At 48.9% G+C, this 14,017-nt stretch overlaps 4 protein-coding genes across 4 annotated transcripts; 2 read left to right on the top strand and 2 right to left on the bottom strand.

Moving 5' to 3' along the window:
* Positions 1 to 3,078: 3,078 nt before the first annotated feature.
* Positions 3,079 to 4,002, bottom strand: TGAM01_v201020 (hypothetical protein; the record flags this gene model as incomplete). Its single annotated transcript, XM_018806617.1, has 1 exon — positions 3,079 to 4,002. The coding sequence occupies one exon, from the start codon at positions 4,000 to 4,002 to the stop codon at positions 3,079 to 3,081; it is 924 nt and encodes a 307-aa protein (XP_018660259.1).
* Positions 4,003 to 4,338: 336 nt separating this feature from the next.
* Positions 4,339 to 5,857, top strand: TGAM01_v201019 (hypothetical protein; the record flags this gene model as incomplete). The annotated part of the gene is made up of 3 exons (XM_018806616.1): positions 4,339 to 4,428; positions 4,515 to 5,106; positions 5,169 to 5,857. 3 exons carry the CDS (start codon positions 4,339 to 4,341, stop codon positions 5,855 to 5,857), a joined length of 1,371 nt encoding a protein of 456 aa, XP_018660258.1.
* Positions 5,858 to 8,926: 3,069 nt separating this feature from the next.
* Positions 8,927 to 10,044, top strand: TGAM01_v201017 (arginase; the record flags this gene model as incomplete). The annotated part of the gene is made up of 3 exons (XM_018806615.1): positions 8,927 to 9,010; positions 9,076 to 9,659; positions 9,735 to 10,044. The coding sequence occupies 3 exons, from the start codon at positions 8,927 to 8,929 to the stop codon at positions 10,042 to 10,044; spliced, it is 978 nt and encodes a 325-aa protein (XP_018660257.1).
* Positions 10,045 to 10,432: 388 nt separating this feature from the next.
* On the bottom strand, positions 10,433 to 13,582 carry TGAM01_v201018 (hypothetical protein; the record flags this gene model as incomplete). Its single annotated transcript, XM_018806614.1, has 1 exon — positions 10,433 to 13,582. The coding sequence occupies one exon, from the start codon at positions 13,580 to 13,582 to the stop codon at positions 10,433 to 10,435; it is 3,150 nt and encodes a 1,049-aa protein (XP_018660256.1).
* Positions 13,583 to 14,017: the final 435 nt, after the last annotated feature.

Raw genomic sequence — 14,017 nt, 5'->3', positions numbered from 1 at the left:
GTCTGGCTCATTGGATCATTGTGATGATCTAATGATCCATCCGTGATTGGTAGGTCGGCCCTACATTAATCCGGTTCTGCCTACCCGGTAGGCCTGTTGGTGCGACCATAAGAGATGGGTCGTGACAATAGGCTAATAGTAGAATTAGGCGCTAATAAAGTAGCCTAATAAACAGCCTCCGCCTCCTACTCCTTACACTTAACCCACTTTAACTCCTTTAAATTATTAATCCCTTACGCAATAGTATAAGTTATTTTCTTTAACTATAGTTATTTCTATTTCCTAATACACTTAATTTTAGTATTAATAGCTTTTTATTATTCCTCTACTGCCTTTAACTTATCCTTAAACTAAGTATAAAGTAAAGTAATTTTCTATAGTTAAGCAGTAGTTAAAGGGCGAGTATTATATAAAGATTTATTATCCTTTATACACTTAGTATACTAAGTAAAATCCTCTTTAAATATTTAATATTTAAGAAAATAATATTTCTTTTTATTTAAATAATAAGTGCAATCCTTTATCTTAACTAAATAAGATAAAATAATTTCTAAAAGAATATTACAATACTCTGTCTTAGGATAAGGCTTTTTTTAAATATCTATTATAACTATTAATATATACATATTTAAATAATAAAAGGATAAAGGAAATTAATAATAAGGTAAGAAAAGCTAAAGTGGATACTTATACTTAAATAAGTAAGGTTTTAAGGATAAGACTAATAGGAGGGGAGTATTATATTATAACTTAATACTTATAGTTATAACAATAGGCCTATAGGGTAAGCGGAACCGGATTAACTTAAGACTAGGTAACTAATTAAAGCTAGATTAAGAATTAACTTCTTAATTTACTATAAGATTAATAAAATAAATAATAATCCTTAAATAAATTAAGGAATATTCCCTTAATCCTATTTAAATTAACTAAATATATAAGTTTACTTCTCCACGCTTATTTAAATAACTTAAATAGCTAGTTATTAACACAGAATTAAAATTATAACACACTTTACACTGCTTACTATCTAGTAATATTTATTATTACTATTTATATTACCCAAAGATCTCCTAATCGCTCTGCTAACATAAACCCAGAACTAAACTCTAGGTTTATCCCTTAGGAAGCCCTTGTATTACTAACTATTTAGTGTACGGTTCGTTACACCTGTGCAGTATCTCTGATGATTGGTATCTTCGAGATGAAATTGGATAGACCTCCGGGTTTTCGTAACTCGCTCAACTTGTTGAAGTCTATTCCAGAACCAATAGATGTGCCCCATCGATAGCTCAAAGTCACAAAGTCCATAGCTGCTTCGCCGCTCACAATACAATTTTCTTCTATATCAATAAGCCAATCGGGGATTATCAAGGTACTTTTGTCGAGTTCTTGGCATTTTGACCCATGCTGGTTAATACACCTTTCGTTCCACCTAGCAGCGAGTCTCAGATCTATCCAAGATGCGTCCATTTGCATTTCTCCAAATGGTATGTCAGCGCTCGAGTGAGATTTTTGAAGTATGATTTCGTAAGTTCTGTGAGGACGTTCTTTATAGTCAAGAACATCAAGTCGCGCCAAGCCGTATTGGAGTGCTTGAAGAATAAATCCATCTATACCATATCCGTTTCGATATCCGTAAAAATCAGTTATTTTCGTAATCCATTTGTAGTAAGAGTCCATAATCCATTGGAGCATAGACTCATGGGGCTCGCACGTAAATCCTTCCAGCTTCTTTTTAAAGCCAAAGGTCCCTTGCCCTCCACAGAGAAAATGTTCAAATGCAAAACATACACAGCAGCCACTTTCTGGTAAGGCTTCAAATTCCTCATGAAATCTAGAGTACAATTTTCCCCACGGCATGTTGTAGATAAGTGTAAAGGATAAGCGAGAAGTCCTAAGATAAACGATGCGATCGATGATGCAATAGCTTAATATGATGATAAAATCGGGCGATTACCATAGCCTAAGACTGTTGAGATTTAGTTACTATATTGAGAACAATGAAAGAGGGGAAAGGAACAAGGCAGACAATTAAAGATGCCCAAAGCCTTGGCTGGCGCCTGATGCCTTGATGCATAGGTCCAATGAGAGCCTGCTCTGCGGGTTGACTAATCGGCAGGATCAATGACCCATTTCTACTTGTGTATATAGAAATTGGTGGAAATTTAGGTATGTATAACTTATTGCAAAGATGCAAGTATAATTTAAAAGTCTAGGTTCCTTAGGTAGGTACCTGTAGAAAATACACCTTGCATGTGCTTTTTAAAGATATGCTTTTAGCTATAGAATAATTGCACATGATTAACTCAAACAATCTCAAAAGCCACAGCTTGCAACTTGCAGCTTGCTTCTTTGCCAGCGACATCGACCAACTTTGGCACACCATCCGGCCGTCATCCTAAAAGCGGCTTTACATGATGGTGACCGTGACTTCTTAAGTTGCAGTGTATTTAGCCACCCTCAGCCTCGTTCAATGTGCTCGTCGGCTCTATCACATCAAGCTCCCGTATCCTTTCCTCAGCTCAGGCTCCCAGATCTCCAAAGTATTTCTCAGGATTGTCGCAAGTCCCGCAATGCAAATCATAGATGACGCGCGTCTCGCCCGGCTCCGATTGAACGCTTAAAGTTAGGTGCGCTCATGAAGAGGGCCTACACGAAGGTCATTGTTCAGCCTGTACTTTTACATCGAGACTTATTCAAACCAAGCATTTCTCAAGTAACTTCTGTCAGACAGAGCATATACGTGTCGGCATTCGGATGTGAGAGATGACAATCCACTAGATGCATAGATGAAATGGGAAAATGCAGCTGGGCATGCAGAATTAAATCCACGTACAAACTTGAAAGCCGCCACACAAATTGTTGGTCCCGAGACGCCAAGATATGAACCAAGCGGTGTACCAACAAGACATGCCAACATGAGACGCAGATGATTAGTCCCTAATAGAAATTCAGTCTTAATTTAAAGTAGATGGTGCTGCAATAGGTAATAATGTGATCTCCATTCTCTACAGAAGCCGTTATATTCTATGATTTCCACCAAGAATACGATCCTCAGACCGCTCATATATCGCTCTAGGCAGCCTGTTGATAAGTCTTCTTGATATTCTCCTTCTCCCTCTGGAGGAATGCATCGAATGAGCTCAAAGGAACACCCCAAGTCTTGACCTTCTCCATGTCAACGAACGAAGCCAAATCACGCATTGCGTACTGTCCGACGATAAAAGGGTTGCCTTTCTGCTCCATAATAGCATCTTCCGGCATATACTCTGCCTTGAGTTGTCGCCCGGCAGTGGCTGAGATCTTTCCAAGAATCTGCTCAGGGTCGAGAAGCTCATCGGCAATCTCAATTGTTTGGCCGGTAAATTTGGTGGGGTTGTGAATTGCCGCAGATGCGAAGCGGGCAATGGTGGCCTCGTCGACCATGGGCAGCTTGCTTTCCTTTAGGAGAGCCGTAGTCCATACTCCTGACTCAGCAAGGCCACCATACATGGCAACTTTGGGCGGCAGATAGTTGGCCATGAAGTTGCCCGGTCGCAGGATGGTCCAATAGTCGAAGCCTGCCTCGCGCACTTCTTTCTCGATGCTCTGCTTCGAGAGCAGTGCTTTGCCCGTGATGCTGTTTGCGTCCCAAAGTTTGAGTTTCTCGGGAGCATCGACGGCAAAACCACTGGAGAATATGATGTGCTTCACTCCTGCGGCCCGTGCAGCTGCCATGATGGACTTTGCCCAGCGCAACTCAGCGGTCAGATCCTTGAAATCAGGGAAAAAGTTGAGAAAGGCGGTGGTGCAGCCAGTCAGGGCTCGTTCAATGGCAGGTATATCGTCAAAGTTTCCAGGCACGATCTCAACACCCAGAGCCTCGATGGATTGGGCTTGAGGCGAAGACGGGTCACGGACGAGGGCGGTGACCGAGATATTTTCCGAGCGAAGGTTACGAGCAACGGCGCCGCCTTGTGTGCCGGTGACGCCGCAGACAAAGACCTTTGGTTGAGCCATTATTATTCTGTCGTATGAGAAAGTTGAGAGGTAATGTTGTGTTTGCTTTGCTTTGCTTTGCTTCGTTTTGCTTTAGTCACTGAGAAGTTGTTGCGATGGACTCAACTTGTACCAGGCTCCTGGCGGGAGACACGTCCATTAATATATCCATTGGAAAGCGTATATGCATTGCAAAGCGTATTACCTGAATCATTGACCTGGTTTCAAGTATTTCTCTGCCTAAGTCCCACAGCAATTAGCAAACGAAGCGCCGTCCATGGAGGAGTTGTTGTTACATGTAACTTATTACATGTAAGTTGGCAGGCGGGGCTCCGCCCACTACGGAAGCCGGCGACGATGCCTAGCCCCGGCGGAATTCCGCCGGGCCCACTTTCTCCTGCCGGCCAGGCAGAAGCTCGCAACTACAACTTTACCCCTTTGCTGCTCGTAGGGCCATTCATCTAAACTCACCAAACAGCTGGTCTCCTCGAAAGTGGGTGGCTCATAGAATGACATGCTCTCTACAGCTCTAGCCAGTCATGTCCTTTACGGCTCGTGAGCGCAACAACCCGCCGCCCCGCAAGAAGAGTTGCGCGGCATGCATCAAGGCCAAGCGCCGATGCGACTTTGCCGTCCCAGCGTGTCTGCGGTGCTCTCAGCGATGCATCCAATGCGAGTATCCGTCACGCACGCCGCGGACGAAGGTTAGGGCCTCCATTCAGGCTGGCAACGGGCCAGTGCCGTTGCAGGACGTGGCTGTTCTTGATGGCGCCTTAAGCGATGACTGTTCAGGGGGCGCCGAGACAATTACCGGCCACCTCAGACCTACGGGGACCGGAGAGTTGGAAGAGCCCGACCAGTACAGCTTCAAACCAATTCCTTACAACTTTGAGTCCCTTGGATACGTTGCTGAGAGTCAGGATCACCATGTCATACATCAGCCGTCCATGCTGGCGGCGCCAGCCACCAAGGGATTCCATGATCGACTGAATGAGATTGTCGCAAGGAGACTGCAGTTCTCGTTGGACCAAATCCGAAAAGCTCCAAAGACCATGGTGATGGAGACGCAGACACCGTGGTCGCACCCGCTGCTTTATGCCGACAGTATGCCCCGGTCGATGCAAGGTAAGAGAAGTTTCTCTTTATCCTCTTATCAAGTCCAACATGGCTAATAAGATGAGAAACAGACGCTCATGCTTCCTGTGCACTTTATGTGGCAAAGAATCGAGCAAATGCACCCGTCATTTTCCGTTGCATCGAGTCCCGAGTGCAGGATTTGCTGTGCGAGCCTCTACCAACGACGCCAATCGACAGCCTCGCTCACACCCAGGCTCTGCTCCTCTACCAAATTATCCATCTTTTTGACGGGGACATAAGCGCCCGAGCATCAGGCGAGCGCATCATTCCATTCCTCGAGACCTCTGCAATCGGCCTCCTTGCGCACGTCATCTTCGACACTGAAGCAAACTGTTCAGACCCTTTCTCCGACTGCTGTCTGACCACACTCTCAGATCTGTGGAAAGACTGGATCTTCCAAGAGTCGGCGCGGCGAACGCTCCTATTTGCCTTTTTCTTCTTGCAGGCGTACCGTGTGCTCACAGGCAGTCAGAGTCTGAATCAATGCGATGGGCGCCTGGGCCTGTGCCATTTCTGGACAGTCTCAGAGCATCTGTGGCAGGCGGAATCAGCGCTGGATTTTAGGGACGCTTGGCAGCAGGAGAATCACTTTCTCGTCGTTGATGGACAAGTCGCCGTAGTGCTGAGAGAAGCAAAGGCCGGTGACGTCGACGTATTCGGAAAGATGTTGATATCCGCGGCGGTGGGAATTCCAGAGCTGGAGGCTTGGTTTGCTAGCCGGGGCGGTTCATTAAAGTAACACAATGAACACGGAGCTGGCATCTGGTGCTTACCCTCGCTGAGAGATGATGAACATCTCTTGTGCCTCAAGAATGCGGACTCGGCTGCCCATATAAGGACGGTCTATATCGTCGGCGCCTCACCGTAGTCGGAGCTCAGGCGTTATCAGAGAGCGGCTTCGCGCATATAGCCACGATAGTCACAACTAGAAAACTTAAACACACCGACCGGCTCTCTCGAAGCTAGCACGAAAGTGTCTCACTTATATCGACATAAGGGAATACGTCCACCGACCCGGGGCTGTGCCTTTGACGACTAAAATCATTGCATGATCACCACAGTATCATACACATTTACCACACACTCTATAATACCATACCTTTGAGATTCTGAACTTAGCAACCGCACGGAGTAGCTAGTCCAAAGCAATCAGCTTTCCATCAGGGGACTATGCAAATGCAGGGAAGCCTTTTCGTTATCGACTTGAGCGATCAAAAGAGATCTGCTTCCAGTACCAGGGTCAACAGATAGATGCAGAATACTTAGCAGCCTTGACTCAGTCAATATACTACCTATAGTAGTTATCCGTCCGGTGAGGATCGTAGGAAAGCATCATAGAGGAGACCAAGATTTGGCTGCTTTGCGAACTTCGCTGTCATATTCTACCATCCGAAGTGACAAATTAAAGCTATCATTTCCGTCTTTGCAAATGGAAAAAATATTAACAGGGTGTAGAGTAGCGATTTGCCATCTAGCGATATTTGGGCATTAAGAAGTCTCTTTGTGAATGGAAGGACAGAGTTTGTCGGCTAATGCCAAGTTCATATTCAAAAATAATTCACGTCGATTCAACAAGCCGCCTTGCGCTTGATCGGAACTTCGCAACCGTTGATTGGTCAACGGTCTTGTGACTTGCCCGGTTAGCTCAATCGGTAGAGCGTGAGACTCTTAAGACACACGTTCTGTAATCTCAAGGTTGCGGGTTCGACCCCCGCATTGGGCTTTTCCTATAACATTTCGATTGAAATACAAGGCGGTTATTTTTTGCATTTCCTCGCTCTTTTCTATTCTGCCTACCCTGAATACTGAATAATGAGTATGAAATGAAGGTTACAATGACTTGTTCTTGATTTTTTTTTTTTTTTTTTGAGTAATTTTATCGTAGTGTATATTCTCATTTCATGTCCTAGCAGACGTCAAGGACACCGCCATGGAAAGTATATGAGCTCGCATAGCTTGTAAAGAGACTGTCCATACACAATTATGCATTTTCGTACCTATAAGCTATAAAAACTAATATTCGGCACACATTCAAAAAAAAAAAAAAAAAAAAAAAATTTTTTGCTTAGCAACAAGATTCACTCATTGTTCTCATCTTTTATCAAGAAATGATGTAACCAATTATTGTTGGGGGAACCTTTTTCTGCGCCTCTCTTACTATTACACTCCCTGCTTGCGCGATGATGATTCCTCCTTCAATTTACTCTACAAGAAGACGTAGAACTACGGATTTCGCGGTGCTCCCCGGAAGAAAAATAAACTAAATTTTAAAACACATCCCAGCAATTAAGGTGACGGCTTTAGATCGATCGGATCAGATCCGTCAAACTCTTGTTCTTAGTGGCCGACCGTGCCCCTGGCTGTGCGTGGTTCGACAGAATATCTGGGTTGGGAATAGATTGCTGCTCTTCTAGGATAGAGTCGTAAATGGGATTAAGGGCACAACTTGGACGGATTGATGTGGGAGTTGCGTCGTTTTGTCTTAGCCGCTGGTTCGGAGTTATGGGTGAATTGCCTACCACGCACTAGTTGGTCGTATCTCCGACTCCCGCTTGCCCTCGGAGGATGGTCTGGCGGTCGATTAGGTATTTTATTGAAACGTAATAAATTCGAATTTATCGAATTTATCTATTTATTTATTCGAGATAAAATAGAAGCAGTTTCCTTGACTCAGGTTTTACTGGCTGAGACCGCTATTACATAACGCTTATTGGGGTGGTTGGTTGGCCATGGCGGGGTCACTTGACCGTTTCTTATCAAGTGGAGGAAGAGATAGGGAAATGCGTGAGGTTAGAAGCGGCTCTGAGGGTCTCCGAACGTCATCTAGTGATTCGAGGCCATTCTGGTGAGAAGACGGCTGTGGACTAGAGTTGCAATGAGATGCAGTCGATATAGCCTCCTGCTTGATGGGGTAAATATCTCATATTTCTACACAAGTTCATAAGCAAGAGACTCTGCATATGTTCCATAGATAAGTGTAGTAGTATATCGAGATGATACATGCAGTTATCAACTGCCAAGCGGTGTAAGCAGCCAGAGATAAGGCCCCTCGCCTCAAGGGATGTACTTTATACATGCGATTTCAGGTCAATTGGAATAAGCCAGCTTTAACAGCAAACCATCGTATCAACAATAGCCATTTCGGGCTCTCACCAGCAAGAAACGCTGCTTCTTCTTCTTTCGGGCTCATCTCATGCCATGCTCAGAAAAGTCCCGGCGGCCGCCCCCCGTCTAAATGCCCCGCGGTGGAGCCCTCCGGACGCGGCGGCTTTGCCGACTGAAGCCTTTTGGGCATTATTTCCCCTTGCCCTGCCCTGAGCAAAGCGACTTACTTATATAGAGTCTCTGTTTTCCTCTAAGTTACTAGTTCGCTCCTCTGCTCAACTCCCCTTTACCTCTAAGTTACTAGCCCGATCCGCCAGCCAGCGACAGACGCGCACACACACGCACACATGGATTCGAGCGCCTCTGCTTGACCTACCAATTGTAGGGGCCGAGCCCGCACGCGAAAGTGAAAGTGCTCAGTCTCGGCTCCCAGACTGTAGCAGCAGCAAAGCAAGGCGCAGGCATGGCCCCCCTTCTGGAGTGAGGGAAACGGGCCGCCGATTGGGGGAGGCACATGTGACCGGACGAGTATATTTACTGCTGCTGCTGCCCGCCTGAATCAACGCCTCGGTTTTTTCTCCTTCTCAGCATCAGCCTCCACCAGCTTCAAGCCAGCAATCCGCCTCTTTTTTGCTCCTGATAATCGGAATCTGAGTTCTCACGGATCTAAAATCACCTTTGTCTGCAACCCAAATCGCCCAACATGAACACCAGCACCATCAAGAGCCACTTCCTCACACACCCCGAGGATCTCGGCATCGTCACCGTAGGCTTCTCCGGTGGCCAGGTACGTTTCTATACTACATCTCTGCCAACGACTTCAAGCTTGAATGCTGACTTGCTTTGTAATAGCAAAAAGCTGGCGTCGATGCAGGCCCTACCGCCCTCATCGAGTCCGGCCTCTTGACCCAGATCCGAGAGGAGCTTGGCTACAAGGTGCACGGCGACGAGACGGTCAAGTTCTACAAGGACCTGACGCCCGCCTCCGACCCTGACTACCGCGGCATGAAGAACCCTCGCCTTGTTTCGGCCGTCAACCGAAAGATTGCGTCCGAGACATACGAGCACTCTTCCAAGGGCCGCCTCACGCTGACCCTCGGCGGCGACCACAGCATTGCCATTGGCACCATTGCCGGCACCGCTAAGGCCACGCGCGAGCGTCTGAACCGCGAGATTGCGGTCATCTGGGTTGATGCGCACGCCGATATCAACACCCCCGAGACCAGCGACAGCGGCAACATCCACGGCATGCCTGTTGCTTTCCTCACGGGCATTGCCAAGGAGGACAAGGAGGAGTGCTTTGGCTGGATTGAGGAGGACATGCGCCTGAGCGTTAAGAAGCTGGTGTACATTGGTCTGCGCGACGTGGACGCTGGCGAGAAGCGCATCCTGAGAGAGAACGGCATCAAGGCCTTTAGCATGTTTGACATTGACCAGTAAGTCTCATGGCTGCTACGAGAATATGCCCCCCCAAAGCAAGATTCAACAGATCAAAAGCTAACCCCTCGCAGTCACGGAATTGGTCGCGTCATGGAGATGGCCCTTGCCCACATCGGCAACGACACTCCCATCCACCTGTCTTTCGACGTGGATGCCCTCGACCCCATGTGGGCTCCCAGCACCGGCACTCCCGTCCGAGGCGGCCTTACCCTGCGTGAGGGCGACTACATCTGCGAGTCCGTCCACGCAACTGGCAACCTGATTGCCATTGACTTGGTCGAGGTGAACCCCAGCCTTGCTGCTACTGAGGCCGGAGCGCAGGAGACTGTTAGAGCCGGCAGCTCTCTGGTGCGCTGCGCCCTTGGTGAGACTCTGCTGTAAGCAAAATACCTTGGTTTGGGAGTAGATTTTCTTGGGTTGTTTTTTCTCTTTTAATGTCATGGCTCTTGTTTTTTATGATGACACGGAAATGTATGGGAATGGGAAATGGCATGTTTTGTATATCCTTCTGCAAGAGCAAATTGGCATGCTGCGTTGAGTAATTGCTCTTTTTAGATATTCATAGATGGAGGAATGCCAGAGTCTAGAATAGAATAGTGTGATATTCATTCTACAAAGGTCAATTTAGAAAAACTGGTCTGTCCAAGTATAATTTAAACGAAATTTATTGTATATGTAACTATCTACATCGCTTTTGATTTCGAGCATCGGCTCTTCTATATGCACGCTCTCGTAAGAAAACAGGCACAATCCCCTCTACGTCAGCCGCTTAGTAAACCTCAAGCACGTATCGGCCATCCTCCTTTAGCCGCTCAATCTCCTTGGCTGGATCAACTTTCTTGCCAGCAGCCTTGGCCTCGGCCGCGATGGCTTCCTTCAGCACCGCCGTCACATCAGGCACAGGCCATGTCGGACCGCAGAGGTAGAAGCTGCCGCCATCCTTGATGTACGCCTGCACGATGTCGTCCAGCGTCTGGCGCATCCTGTCCTGGATGTAAATCTTCTTTGGCTGGTCTCGCGAGAAGGCGCTTCCGACAAGAGTGACGACGCCGGCGGCGAGATAGGCCTCCCATTCCTCGCCGTAGAGGTACTCCTCGCGCTGGTGGCGAGAGCCGAGGTAGAGGAGGATGGAGCCAATCTCCTTGCCCTGAGCCTTTTGCATGGCGCGGTACTGCACAAACGCGCGGAAGGGGGCCAGACCAGTTCCGAGACCGGCCATGATGAGTGGCGCATCGTCTCTGGTGGGCAGCTTCATGACTGAGGGCTTCACCGAGACGGTGACAGAGGCGCCGGGTTGCAGGCTACGGAGGTAATTTGTGGCCTGGCCGATGCGAGAACGGCCCTTGGTGTCGACCCAGTCGACAACGACAATCATGAGGGCGACGGTGTCGGGAGTGACGGCCTGGGCAGAGGCGATGGAGTATTCACGGCGCTTGAGCGGGCTGACAATCTTGACCAGATCGTGGAAGCTGGGACGAGCGGAGCTAAACTCCTCGAGGATGTCGACATAAGTCACGGTGTCGATCTCAGTGCGACGCTTGAACTCAGCAGCACCATCGTTTCCACCGAGAGCAGCGAGCTTCTTCTGCTCAGTCTCGTCGGTGGCAAACTCAGACAGGGCCTCGTAGAAGCGCTTGGGGGGCTTGCCGAGGATATCGACATTCTGCATGAGCGCCTGATACACGGTGCGGACCTCGAAGACGTTGACGTCTTCACGAGAAGGCACCTGGACAAGCTCTGCGGGGTTGAGGCCGTAGAACTGGATGAAAGCACTGATCTGCTCCTCATCGTTTTCGTGGTGAATGCCCAGAGCCTCACCAATCTTGTACGTGAGACCAGAGTTGCCAATGTCAAACTCAATGTGGAAGATGTTACGGTCGTAGTCTTGGGGAGTGAGGCGGCGGTTCTCCTTGACGCGGACGGTGGCGGTCTTGACGGAAAGGTCAGGACGAAGGGTAGTTTGGGTGCCGTAGGCTTCCTTGAAGACCAAGCCCTTGGCAGCGATCTGCCAGTCTTGGAGCTTCAGGTCGTCCTCGGTCTCCTCCTTCTGGAATGAAACAAAGCCAGTTGGCTGGAGACCAATTGGCAGAGAGGGGAAGACGTAGTCGGCCTCGACCTCTGCCCACGTTGCTGGAACCTCAAGCTGGGTCAAGACTTGGTCAAGAGCACTGAGGGATTCTGCCAAGACAGTTTGGTTTCCAGCCACCTTTGCAAGCTCCTCAGCAGAGCTCTCTGGGAGAGCAATCTTCAAGAAAGAGAGCTCAAGAAGGAGCTTGGCAACTGAAGCATCCTTTTCGAAGGCGGGAGAGACGGCAGTATCCAAAATGAAGACGCTAATTTCCTTTTCTTGAACTGTCTTGCGGAAAGCAGGTGAAAGTCGCTTTTCGACTTCATCCGCCTTGAAGTTTGGCAGCTTAATGAGAAGCTTGCCGCCGGGAACGACGCTCTTCAGGACATCGACATCCTTCAAGACCACCTCGTTACCGACAACCGCGACATCAGCCTCATTGATGGCATACGGTGCTTCCAGAGCAGTCTTGGATGCGCGCAGATCCGTTCGGATAAGGCCTCCCTGAGTGAAGTTGTCATACGTCTCAAACAGGTGGACGTTGTTGGTTGACTCTTGAGACAGGAGAGTGCCGATGGCGGCGGGGGACTTTGCGGAGACAGAGTTGTCGACATCCCAAAATGTGAACTGCTGGGACTTGATGAGCGAGGGCAGAGGCTTGGCCTCATCGTCATTGCCAAAGATCTTGTGCAGAGTGCCGACAAGGCCCTGGGGAGTCAGGAACTGGGCAGGAGTGTACTTGATGTCCAAGACCTCGGGTTGCTGCTCAAACTTGCCAGCGAATGTAACTGCGGTGAGGACATCGCCGTACAGCGCAGACTGAGTGGCCTCATCAGCCAAGGCAATCTCGCCGTGAACTTGACCCAGCACGGCGATGGTGCGAGCAGAGGCGGGGATGGCCTTGAGAAAAGCCTCCTCGATGAAGGGTCGGTAGACGCGCACGTTGATAACACCGACCTTGGCTCCGTCGGCGGCAATCTTGTTGAGAGTCTCCTTGGCAACTTGAGCCTCAACGCTTCCAAGAGCAACGAGGACGACATCGGGGGTCTCATGGCCGAAGTACTCAAAGGGCTGGTAAACAGTGCCGAGCTCATCGTTGAAGAGTCTGAGAAGTTCCAGGACCTTGCCCGCAGTGTCGAGATGTTGGTTCAGCTTGCCAGCCTCGGCAACAAGCTTGTTGTACAAATCGGCGATGCCAGTCTCGCTCAAAGCATCGACGATCCTCAAAGTCTCTCTGGGAAGACGAATGCCATCGTAGATGTGGAGAGTGGGGACGACGGTGGCCAGGAGTGTCGCGAACAGTGACATGTGCTGAGACTCATACGAAGATGAGCTGGCAACAAGGCCCAGGCCAAGGTCTTCGGCCAGTCTCAAAGCAACATCATAGTTGGAGACGAGGCCTTCGCTGGCGCTGTAGTCTGCGGCAGCGATGTGAGCCACAAAGGGGCTTGAAAGGTTGTACAGGAGAGAGAGCTGGTCAAGGGTTCCGCGGAGGTTCTGGAGAGAGCCCGAGGGGGCAAGCAGCGTCTGGGGAATGTGACGCTTGTTGACATCGAAATCCGGGGAGAAGATGTAACCCAGAGCGAGGGCACCAGCACCCGTTCTGGTCTGGAGAGGCAGAACTGAAGGGGCGTATCCGTGGATGTTCTTGCTCTCATCGGCAGCCCACTGCTTAGCAGCGACGTCCAGATCAAAGGTCTCGGGGGAGTAAGAGAAGATCTTGTCAGAAAGCTTGTAGGCAATCTGCTGGACGAGAAGCTGGGCCGTCACATACGTCGGGCCAGAGATGGCCGACAGAGGCACCTGCTTGCCAAAGGGCAGCGTGGCGGATTCCTCAACCTTGGACGGCATTTTCCAAATATTCGAAAGCAAGCCTCAAAAGGTTACGACGAATACAAGCAGCCCCTTTACGTCTGGAATATACTACAGACTGGAAAAGAGAGAAAAAAAGAGAGCTGAAGGCTTAAAGGAGGAGAGGAGGAGGAGGTTCTACGAGGAGCAATTAAGCCCATGGGAATCGTGGATCACCCCGGACGGGAGCCAGCCACGGGATTTGTCAGGGTCCATTTCTTTAACAAACGACTTTTTTCTCCTGCTTAAACCCCGTGAAAGTCTTCTTCATTAGGCCTTGGATCTCGAAATTGTTGATACTGGGACAGAATCACGCAATTCACTTAGACCGTATTGAGCCTAGCACTGATGATGCCACTCGCCGAAGCCTCTCCGAAAAGACGGAAAGCTCCGCTTTTGACTCGATTTGGGGACGTGATTGGTACGGACTGTCGG

This window comes from Trichoderma gamsii (assembly GCF_001481775.2).
Source record: "Trichoderma gamsii strain T6085 chromosome Unknown Scaffold_2.2, whole genome shotgun sequence".
In the NCBI taxonomy this organism is placed as follows: domain Eukaryota; kingdom Fungi; phylum Ascomycota; class Sordariomycetes; order Hypocreales; family Hypocreaceae; genus Trichoderma; species Trichoderma gamsii.
Note: the sequence above shows the minus strand (reverse complement) of the source record. Positions and strands in the feature narration are given on the sequence as shown.